The following is an 11,515-nucleotide window of genomic DNA, read 5'->3' as shown; positions in this document are numbered from 1 at the left end:
TAATAATGCCTAATTCATCTCAAGACACCAACAGTTTCATACAGCTGAATATTGCAGTTTCATCATGAAAGGGAAGTATTTTTCTTCCCATTTGGACATGTGACACATGTGCACACGCCTCCTGAAACTGCAGCACCTGGTGGTGATGAGCAATCACAGTTTAAAATGCATTGAGCACTGACCCAATTCTACTGCGCTTTTTGGGTCACTGCAGGCTCAGTTTAGGTTTCTGTCAACATGAGGTACTACAAATGTGAACGTTAAACTACATTTTTGATTAAATGGAAGTTATGTAGATTTTGATTTTCAATGTTTTTCAGGGTGCTGTGGATGTCCTACTTTCTGTTTGAACTTGCTGCCTGTGGACCTGTGTTGAGTATGTTTTCAAAAGAACAAATGACATGTCTTTGATTTGCATTACCATATTTTGTTCTTTTAATCTCCAGACTATGGCTCCAATTCTGCTAGTCCAAGTTTAGTGCAGCACAGTGGTTCAGTTTACAGCAACCAGGCAGCTCCCCCGGGCTACAACTATGGTCAAGAGCAATATGGTTCATCCGCTGTGCCTTCCCCTGAGGATTCTAGCAAAGTGGATTGGTGGTCTGCCCCTGTCAATCCTGAATCAGCCCCTGTTGCAAACCAGCTTCCACAGAAGTTCTTCAGTGATGTGTCTGGTTTGTATCCTGTCTACAGTGTCCGCAGTCGCTCCAGATATCAGAACGGGAGATCTGCGTTTGGTCAGTCCCATTATATCCCAGGAAGGCCGAGACCCTGGCCTTTACCCTTTCCTGGATTCCTTCTCCTACCTGGGCCTTATCCTGCCCTGCAGCCTCAAGATTTTGGTCAATCAGCACCCCACCCTGGTGCGCCCCACCCTGGTGCGCCCCACCCTGGTGCGCCCCACCCTGGTGCGCCCCACCCTGGTGCGCCCCACCCTGGTGCGCCCCACCCTGGTGCGCCCCACCCTGGTGCGCCCCACCCTGGTGCGCCCCACCCTGGTGCACCCCACCCTGGTGCACCCCACCCTGGTGCACCCCATCCTGTATACACACCACTCCAATGGGGTTTCCCAGCTTCTGATGAGAAAGGCAAACGGTAGTCACAGTAACTGCTTGAATCTTTAAACTTCTGTTGCAGTATGGCTGTATTATGAAATAAACATTTTACTTCAATACCTTGGACTTTTATGGGGTTTTTTTCCCGCCCTCTGTAGTCTAGACAGAATCCTCATCTCAATGAACCACTAAAGGTTTAGGCCAAGCTACTGATTATTAGGTTAAGCATTTGTCACACATTCAAAAATCATTCTGATTTTTAATTTAGATGAAACCCCAATCCTGCCCCAGTATGTTGAACTTTATTGCAGTTTTATTTATGTTATAACTAAGACGGGTATTTCCATGTCCAGATGCATTCCATCATTTTAAGCATGCATGATGTCTTTTACCACAATATTGAGTTTATAGTCCCATTCTCCCTAACAATCGAAGAGAACCTTAACTCTTCTGCTTAAAAAACATCTATATGACCTTATAACCCGTGAAACCTTTACTATATGCACCTGTAACATAATCAAGTGTATCCTTCAATGGCAATAACAACAGTATTTGACTTCAAACCGGCTGTGGATAGATCTATGAAAAGCTGAAGTTCAATTGATGCATGAATACGATTACAGCAATATTTTTTTTAACTAATGGACAAGAGAGCCGCTGTTCTAATGTTTTCCTACTTCAACTATAATGCCTACAGCTTCCACAGTGTTGTTTTTTACCCATAACAACAATATCATACAGTCTATTGTATAGGGAAAATGAAATACCTGACCTCACAATGAGAAAGGTAGGTGCCTCTGTTTAACAATATGTAAATTTTAGCATATGAAACAAGAGCAATTCTAAAACAACAGTAGTACAAACAGGAGGAGTGTGTTCTACTGTACAGTGTGTGGGAGTTTCTCACATGGGTCTCCACACCAAACTCTTGAGTAATTTTGATAATGGCCCCATCTCTCTCCTTCCCATAAGGCTCTGGGTCATACTCAAAAGTCAGCCTTGTCATATTCCACTCCTGCATTCAAAATATAACACAATACATTATACAAAATCAAAAAACACATTTAATTGTGTGTTTAGTAGTTAAAAACAGCATAGTTTATGGTAGAGTAGTTTTAGTATTTGAAGAAGTAGTAGTGCTAGTTGAAGTAGTAGCAGTGGTTGAAGTTGCAGTGCCGTGAGTAGAAGCAGCTGCCAGCACAAACGGAAGGACAGCCCAATGTTCTGTCAATCATAGTCAGCCCCGCCCACTCATTTGCATTTAAGTGACAAAGAAAGGTGGAAAAGAATAAATATAGCAAATAATATAAAATTGTAAATAAATAAAAGTAAAAATAAATACATGTATGAATAAATAAACGTGTAAATAAATGTAAAAAATGAAAAAAAGAGTATACAATTTTTAAAAAATACAAATAAAATAAAATGAAATTAATGTATAAATAAATAAATGAAGAAATTGGTATAAGAAAATAAGAAGAAAAAAATAATTAATACAGAAATGTAAAAACAAGCGTATTTTATAGTTTTAATCCTCAGAATGTATGGCTTAATGTCTAAATGCATTTATTTATTTACATATATATTTTTGTTGACCATTTAATTTAATACATTGCAACATTTATCCTTGTATTTATTTATTTTCAATTATGTCATTTTTGGTCCACCATATACATGTTTGATTACTAGACAGATACAGTTGACATTTAAAGATTATTAAGGATGTTATCGCTGGAAGTGGACCATTATCGCAAACCCTCACATTATTTTTATTCTCTATGATAAAATATAGACAATTAAACACAATGTTTTAGGCACACAAAAAATAAAAATCTAAATTTGGGTATGTGCCGCAAATTCACAATTCCTTTGTTCTAGAAGAGATGAGTTGCAGTAGTGATATGAGTCTGCTTGTTGAAGCCAAGTTTATGAATTCTTCCCAGGCGCTGGGCTGGTTTCATAAGCGGGCTGTACTCAATCACGACGAGAATAATATATCACTCTTATCTCTCCCTCAGCAGTTTATTCACACATGTAGCTCTGAGCTGGCACCTATTTATCATTAGCCTGGGAAAAAGTTGTCCACTGAATGTACTGTACTGTAGTGTGCGCCTTTGGGTTGGCTATGCGCCTTGGAGAAGATAAGTTTGTAACACTTTAGCCTGACCTTACCTTGGGACGGGAGACATGGGGAAACGCTTCCGTGTCAGTAAACTGTGTGTGCTGTGTACGGTGCTGGCCGTGGCCTCAGTGGCGACCATTGTCACGTTATGGACCATTGCCCTGGTGGGAGATGGGAGCGACAAGACCGCGCCATGGGACAGGTACGACCAAGTTTGATAATCGTTCACCACTTCATAAATCTCCCACGAGGAAGGTTAAAAAGTATGTTAATTTGAAAATATATACTTTGTTTCAGACATGTGCTTGTGTGTCTTAACCAGGACACCTCCATTTGGAATTTAAAACTAAAAACGAATTTTGTGATAGAGGATGTGCGCCCTCCAGCGGACATTTAATAACACTGCATAAAATAAATAAATACATTAAAAGAAATGTCCAAATTTTTTTTTTAAATCATAAAAATACAATAAAACGAAATGTTACTTTATGTTATTTTATCTGAAAAACTGTTATGTTACTTCAATAGAAATGTAATTTTTTTTATAAAGAAGTATAACAAGCCTATGGTTTCTAAAAAAATCTGCTCAAATCTTTTAGCAGTGAGTCACTGACCGCAGGTTCTTATCTCAGCTCTGCCAAACTGGGATAGAAACCACATAGAAATAATCAGTAAAACATTTAAAGATACTTTGGTTTTCTGAGTCTGAGAATATAGTTTCACAAACTTGCCCTGGCAACCACAGCCAAGGAACTAATATATGAGATGATATTAAAAAAAATATAATCAATTAATAAATCATAAATAATAATCTAAATGTACACATTTATTTTGTGGTTCTCAGATATCGCCTGTCTTCTGCTCTGGTACCACACTCCTACAATGTGACTCTGTGGCCTCATCTCAGCCCAAATACGGAAAACCTCTACATCTTTACAGGTAACACTCATAATGGCCCCACATGTATTTAGATTATGTATGTATTGTTGTTTCAGGGGATTCTACAGTGGAGTTTGAGTGTGTGACTGACACTGATCTCATCTTGATTCACTCAAACAAACTCAACTACGTGCTCCAGGAAAATGACCTCATGGTCCAACTTACAGCAGCAGGTACTTTCTTTCACACAAATGTTACTGTGGATAAACTTTGGACAATTAATATGATATAATCCCAGTTCAGGCATTGCTGCTGGTGATTAGATATGCTCGAGTTATGTCTTTAAAGAAGGCATATTGGGTTTTGGGTATCAAAAACTACTTAATAGTAGAAATAAATCCAGTGGCTTCCTATTCATGTTCCTTTTCTGAAAGCCACAGATTTTATTTTCTCTTTGGCTTTGATGTTGAAATATGGCGATACAATTATATCTTTGAGCCCTACATGTATGACCTAGATAAGTGGGTGGAGCTAGAGCTGGTGGTGAAATTTACGGAGCACTCAAACCTGAGCATGATTACTTGTGCCTTGTCTTGCATACTCAATAATCAAAAGGCTACAATGAAACATGGGATTTAAAAAAGAATGAGGGAATAAAAAGTCCTGGTTAAAACTCACTTTACTTTACAGTTACTTTGACATAATATGTCTCCTTTAAACACAAACCAAAACTATATGTGAATCTTTGTACACTATGATGCATAACATAACAAAGATGTAAAAAAATATATATGAATGTATTTGTTCATATTTTCTGTAGGGCAAGAACCTGCTCCCAGTATCAAATCCACTTGGCTGCAGCCTATAACACAGTATATGGTCATCCACCTAAATGGGAAGTTAAAAGCTGGCCACAGATATCAGCTGTTTAGTGCCTTTAGTGGAGAACTGGCAGATGACCTTGCTGGATTTTACAGGAGCGAGTATGAAGAAGATGGACTTAAAAAGTAAAATTAGTTCTCTTTTTGTACATCTATCATCACACCTGTGTATGTATGTTTACCAAAGTTTCCTGGTTCAGGGTTGTTGCCACCTCTCAGATGCATCCAACCCATGCCAGAAAGACCTTCCCTTGTTTTGATGAGCCCGCTCTAAAGGCAGTTTTCAACATCACTTTGATTCATCCTCAAGGAACTGTGGCCCTATCTAATGGCAAAGAGATTGGTCAGTCTTACGCCCATCTTTTGTTATGGCACTTATAGTTAGAGTCAACATGTCCTTGCTAAGATAGAAACTCTTTCTTTATTTTTTGTTGCACTTAATTTAGCTAACTATATCAAAATTCTATGCACAATAGAGCTCAGAAGTCAAGCCTGCTGGGGTTCAATAACTATAACATGATTTTAAATTACAATATAGTTGTGTGGCCATTATCACATAGCACATTAGTCCCCAGCAAGCTTTCAGACTTTTAATATTATTTTTAATATGTGAACAGGAAATCTCAAAGTGGGCATTCACTGTTGAGTGAATCACATATTATTTTAAAACTAAGTTATCAATAAAATAGTATAGTATTTCAGACATTGTTGAAGTGTAATCAGAATATATTTTGGCTCTTTCAGATGTGGTGAACACAACCATAAATGGAGTTGCAGTAACACAGACCAGGTTTGAATCCACAGAGAAAATGTCTTCATATTTACTAGCAGTTATCGTCTGCGACTTCACTTTCCTTAGCGCAGAACAGCAAGGCACTCAGGTAACACTGATACTGCTTTGAGTTGAAAGATTAAAAAATTTCAAAACACATACAAAAGTACATTTTTGTGTGTTTTGAGATACGGATCTGGGCTCGCAGGAAGGCCATTCAGTCTGGGCAGGGAAACTATGCTCTCAATGTCACTGGACCCATCCTGGACTTTTTCCAAAATTATTACAATATCTCCTACCCTTTAAGCAAATCAGGTGAGCCTGTTGTTTAAATTCTTCATTATCATCTGACTGGTTTGGTCAGGCTTAAGCTGTGGTGCTATTTTTGTGTTTGACAGATCAGATAGCTTTGCCGGATTTCTACTTTGGTGCCATGGAAAACTGGGGCTTGGTGACCTACAGGGAGACCAACCTGCTCTATGATCCTGTGGGCTCCTCCAATAGAAACAAAGAGACCACTGTCACCATAATTGCGCATGAGCTGGCACATATGGTTAGTGTGGTATTATTTTGAATGTTACATCACCGAGCTTGTGGATACTAAATTAGTACAACTAATACAACTTGATATATCACGTATGAATATTTCTAGTTATTTCTTAACCATAATTTGTCCAATAAGACAACATGCTTTCAAAACTCAACCCTGACTTCATTTTTAATGTAGTTAATTAAACTGTGTTGAACTACTAGAGGAATAAAATATCCCAATAATCACATTTTGATTTAAATGTATATACTTGTTATGGGTTCTCTATTTCACAACAACACAAGTGTATTTTAATGATTTTTCTATAATAATGTTATTATAAAGAGATACAACAGAGTAGTATATGTAGCCTGCAGTAGTCCTATCTGAGGCAGAACCAAAAGCATTGTATTATGTTTCAGTGGTTTGGAAATCTGGTCACTCTGAAGTGGTGGAACGAGGTGTGGCTGAATGAAGGTTTCGCGTCTTATGTGTCTTACTTGGGAGCTGACTATGCTGAACCTGACTGGAACATAGTGAGTCCTTTATACTACAATACATTTGCCGTACAATTGTAAATTTGGGTATTATTCCTCCTCAGAAAGACATGATTGTACTTGATGACATTCACCGAGTGTTTGCTGTCGATGCTTTGACCTCCTCTCACCCTCTGTCCTCCTATGAAGAGGACATCCTAAAACCAGAGCAGATCAGTGAACAATTTGATGCCATCTCCTACAGCAAGGTATTGTCTATTAAATGACATATAGTGGTACTATATGAATCCTCACTAAAAAGCTGAAATTGCATTGATGTATAGTAGTAATAATGGACATTGTTCAAAGGGGGCGTCCGTTCTGAGGATGTTGTCAGATTTTCTCTCCGAACCAGTTTTTGTCCAGGGGCTAAGTGTAATTTTATTTTTATACTATTATAATATACATAATTTAACTATTTAAACAAAACTGTGCTCAACTTTTCTTTTCTCGTAGACTTATCTCACAGCCTTCTCCTATGGCAACACTATTGGGTCAGATCTGTGGCAACATCTAAACATGGTATTAAACTTTCAGATAAGCATCAAAATGAGACCTATGCAAAATCCAGAGATCATGTTAAAATGTTGTCTTCTGTTGTCAACAGGCAGTGAAAAACAATAATATGTCTCTGCCTCACCATGTTGGAGAGATCATGAACACTTGGACTCTTCAGATGGGGTTTCCTGTGGTCACTATAGATACCGCCACAGGAAACGTTACTCAGACGCACTTCCTGTTGGATCCAGAGTCAAATGTCACAGTCAAGTCACCATACAAGTATTGATCAGTATAAGATCAGTAAAAGATAAATATTTAAATACATGCTGCTACTAATGATTGTTTAATGTTCAGATACACCTGGTTGATTCCTGTGCGTTGGATGAAAGCCGGTGTCCTCCAAAGCAATGTGTGGTGGTTCAGTAAAAAGACTGGTATTGAAAGAATATTTATTTTATTGTATATTATGTAAATAATGACTAAAACTTAAAAATGTTTACTACAATTTTTTGCTGTATGGGAATGCAAAATAGCAGTATGGTAACTGCTGTTTGTTTTGGTTCTTCAGAGATGAACTCTGACATGAGAAGTGGAGGAGCCTGGATTCTGGCCAATGTTAATGTTACTGGTTATTATCGCATGAACTATGATTTGGGAAACTGGGAGCGCCTCCTCATTCAGCTCAATACAGACCACCAAGTATATTTTACCAGGCTTACTGCATAATCAATGTACCACTTTATATTAGCTTGTGTTTCTCTCTTTCTTTGCAGGTAATACCATTAATAAACAGAGCCCAGATAATAGACGATGCTTTCAACCTAGCAAGGTGTGCAGATTATATGAATGTAAGACTTTCAAGTTCCTTGACACTTGAGTTATTTATCTTTTGTGATATAGGGCCAGACTACTGTCCACTACACTGGCTTTGAGGACTACCCTGTTTCTGTCTGGGGAGACTGAGTACATACCATGGCAGTCTGCTCTGGACAATATGCACTATTACTACCTCATGTTGGACTGCACTGAAGTCTACCAACCTCTGCAGGTATCTCACTAAAGACCTACTGTGTGTTATTTTGCTGACAGTGAAAAGTGACCTATCGTAGGTATTCATAAATCATTGTTCTTTAGGATTACATGAACAGGCTGGTGACACCCCTCTTTCACCATTTCAAAAACATCACATCAGAGTGGACTGAGGTTCCAACCAGACACACAGACCAGTGAGTTCTGTACTCAGACCACACATTCACACTTTAAAGACTACAATTTAATGTTCAATTTGTTGAGTTGTACCTGTTTGTAGATACAACCAGGTGAATGCTATCCGTATGGCCTGTCAGACAGGAGTTACAGAGTGCCAAAACCTGACCTCGTTGTGGTTCAGACAGTGGATGGATAGCCCTCAGAATAACATGTGAGTTTATCTATAGTCACATTGGTGCATGCTGTTACATACACTTCTGCATTTCTTTCTTTCTTTATTTGTCTGGGACCATGTATAAATTCATTAATCTTACATTAGAAAAGATTATTTGTACCAGATGTAGCTACTGCTACTTTCAATTTACAGTGTTAAACATGAAGATTGGAGCCAATTACCAATTTTGACCATAGCATGGCAATTTGCTGTGCATCCCTTCCATTTGCGTAGATGCATCATCTGTGTACATGATGATATGTACATCTTTGCACGCGTCTGGGAGGTCATTGATATAAATGCTGAACAACAGGGGCCCCAGAATTGACCCTTGTGGGTCCCCTGCTGTGCAGGGCGGCAAAGAGGACATAGAATTGTTTAATTTTACACACTGTACCCAACTGGAGAGATACAATTTTACTCCATGCAATGCATCAATGGAAAGATGGTACTGAGAGGGCTTGGACAGAAGGACAGAGTGGTTTACCATGTCGAAGGCCTTTCATAGGTCTAGAAACACAGCACCCACTGTGCCCACTCTGTCCAGGCTAGTCCTAATGCTCTGTCAGATAGTAGCAGGCAGCTTCAGTGGAATGATTGCTGTAAAAGCCAAATTGCATTGGATGCAAGAAATTGTTGTTGTTTAAATGTTATCTTAACTGTTCTTTAATTGTTCTTTCCAGGATTTTTGATACTACAGGTAATATACTAATAGGCCTGTAATTGTTTATCTCACTTTTGCTGCCAGATTTGTGAGTTGGTGTTATGATTGCTGTTTTGAAAACACTGGAGCACACACTTTCATTGATTGATTTATTAAGAATTTGGGTTATAGTTGTTGAAAGATGATCATTATTTTTTATAGTATTCATGCAAATGTACGCTCAGTGGTGTACTGCAGTGCTATAGCAGCTGGGGCAGAACAAGAGTGGGACTTTGGCTGGTCCCAGTTTAAAAGCGCTGCTGTGGCCAGTGAGGCCAGTAAACTCATGTCTGCTTTGGCCTGTGCCACCAAACCTGAGCTACTGCAGAGGTATGAGTCATTCTGATTTTACAGCAGAGGGCGCTATAGGAGTATCTGAATGAAGCTGGTCCTGTCACATTTTTGTTGCAGATATCTGTCTTTTACTTTAAACTCAACCATGATTCGCAAACAGGATGCTTCAGCAGTGATCACTGCTGTGGCCAGTAATCGAGTGGGACAAAGTATGGCATGGGACTTTGTTAGAGAGCAATGGAAATACATGTTCACAGAGTGAGTTCTGAGATTACACATGCAATATGTGTGTAATAATATCTAAGTTTGATATTGATAATCAATGAATACAGTTTGAATGCTATATTTATGGTTTAAGGACATTTTGTTGTTTGTAGGTATGGAGTGGGAGCCTTTTCTTTCGCTACAATAATCAGTGGTGTCACAGCAAGGTTTTCTACACAAGCTGAACTGCAGCAGGTATGTCCTCATTGGCGTAGGAAAATTCCACAATGAGTTATTTTAACATAGCACATTCATTCTGCAGCTAAAGGACTTTGTGAAAGAGCACGAGCACTTGGGTTTTGGCTCAGCCACTTTGGCCGTAGAGCAGGCACTGGAAAGGACGGAGGCCAACATCAAGTGGTTACAGCAGAACCAGCAGGAGGTCCTGGACTGGTTCAATGGACAGACTGGACCACATATGGTGCTGATGTAATCTATTTCAGTATTCTGAGTCTGGTAAAACAATTATCATTTGTGTATACTATTTAGTCAAACCTCTAAACATTTATATTCAAGTTGGTAATTTCTATGTAAATATGCACGTAAACTGAAAAATGAAAAAAATAAGAGCTAAAAAATGACTCAAAGTTTCTTCTACTGAACATAAATTCTTCTACTGTTATCCTTTAAAATAAAAATGCGTCAAACTACATGCATTGTTAAACCCTTTATTGTTCTGGTTGAAACAGCAAGAAATACAGTCAACAAACTGAAACTGATGCACTCAACAGTTTCTTCATCCATCAACAACAATAAAGACAGTGGCTCAATTACAATACATTATTTTAACAAAGAACAAATTATGGCTTTTCATTTCATAGCAATGTCATACAAACACATAGACGGCAGGTCTAAAGAAACAGAGACAAACAGAGTGGAGTGAAGAGCTGCACAGCACTTGTTACAGCAGTAGTAATGCAGCATTGTACATCTGATCTTATATACTCAGACTGATCTAGCCCTAATAGAAACAATTATTCTTGATATACAGTAGATTAGTATGCCAGTTGCACAACACAACACATGCCTGATTGTTTTTGAATTTTCTCATAGCAAAATCCATTCTGAGAGAAGGAAAAGTCAACATAGATTATCAAGTCTATAAAGGTACAGGTGCCCAATGCAAAACACTAGATTATAATGTTCTGACAGCTTACACAAAAATGTCAAAATCACAGTGCAAGTGGTTTCAGGCTAGTTAGAGACTATGGCAAACTAACATGGCTTTTTATCTACACATTAAAGTTTTGCTAGAAAAAAACCAAAAAACTTTTCCTTATCTCTGACTGGGTCTTACTGTTGTTAAATGTGTTGTGTTTTTATCCCACTGTTTGCAAATAAATGTAAATGAAAAGTTAATGGAGAGTAATTTTGTTACTCCACACAGGAACACACTGAATTGGTACAGACATTATTGCCATTTTTACATAAATTTTATATAGCACATTACTTACATTTTGACTGGTATACACTTGTCACTGATTCCCCTATTTCATTACGATTACTGGTAAGAAAGATCTATACAGTGAATACAAGCAATATTGTTTGGTCAAAGC

General features: G+C 38.2%; 2 protein-coding genes across 2 annotated transcripts; both read left to right on the top strand.

Moving 5' to 3' along the window:
- The first annotated feature begins 267 nt into the window (after positions 1-267).
- LOC129456290 (SR-related and CTD-associated factor 4-like) lies at positions 268-1,099 on the top strand. The gene is made up of 2 exons (XM_055222222.1): positions 268-376; positions 447-1,099. Exons 1-2 carry the CDS (start codon positions 310-312, stop codon positions 1,097-1,099), a joined length of 720 nt encoding a protein of 239 aa, XP_055078197.1. The 5' UTR covers positions 268-309.
- A 1,915-nt stretch (positions 1,100-3,014) lies between these two features.
- LOC117371997 (aminopeptidase N-like) lies at positions 3,015-10,700 on the top strand. The gene is made up of 23 exons (XM_033967699.2): positions 3,015-3,379; positions 4,022-4,116; positions 4,173-4,289; positions 4,877-5,063; positions 5,138-5,280; positions 5,682-5,818; positions 5,898-6,024; positions 6,108-6,262; positions 6,661-6,774; positions 6,840-6,983; positions 7,084-7,149; positions 7,231-7,296; positions 7,382-7,554; positions 7,630-7,709; positions 7,844-7,974; positions 8,049-8,104; positions 8,176-8,323; positions 8,410-8,501; positions 8,585-8,695; positions 9,564-9,731; positions 9,813-9,953; positions 10,073-10,154; positions 10,222-10,700. The coding sequence occupies exons 1-23, from the start codon at positions 3,243-3,245 to the stop codon at positions 10,390-10,392; spliced, it is 2,841 nt and encodes a 946-aa protein (XP_033823590.1). The 5' UTR covers positions 3,015-3,242; the 3' UTR covers positions 10,393-10,700.
- The last annotated feature ends 815 nt before the right edge of the window (positions 10,701-11,515 follow it).

The sequence above is a fragment of the Periophthalmus magnuspinnatus genome, chromosome 6 (assembly GCF_009829125.3).
Source record: "Periophthalmus magnuspinnatus isolate fPerMag1 chromosome 6, fPerMag1.2.pri, whole genome shotgun sequence".
Taxonomy (NCBI): Eukaryota; Metazoa; Chordata; class Actinopteri; order Gobiiformes; family Gobiidae; genus Periophthalmus; species Periophthalmus magnuspinnatus.
The sequence above is the reverse complement of the archived record's forward strand: the minus strand, read 5'-3'. Positions and strand labels throughout refer to the sequence as shown.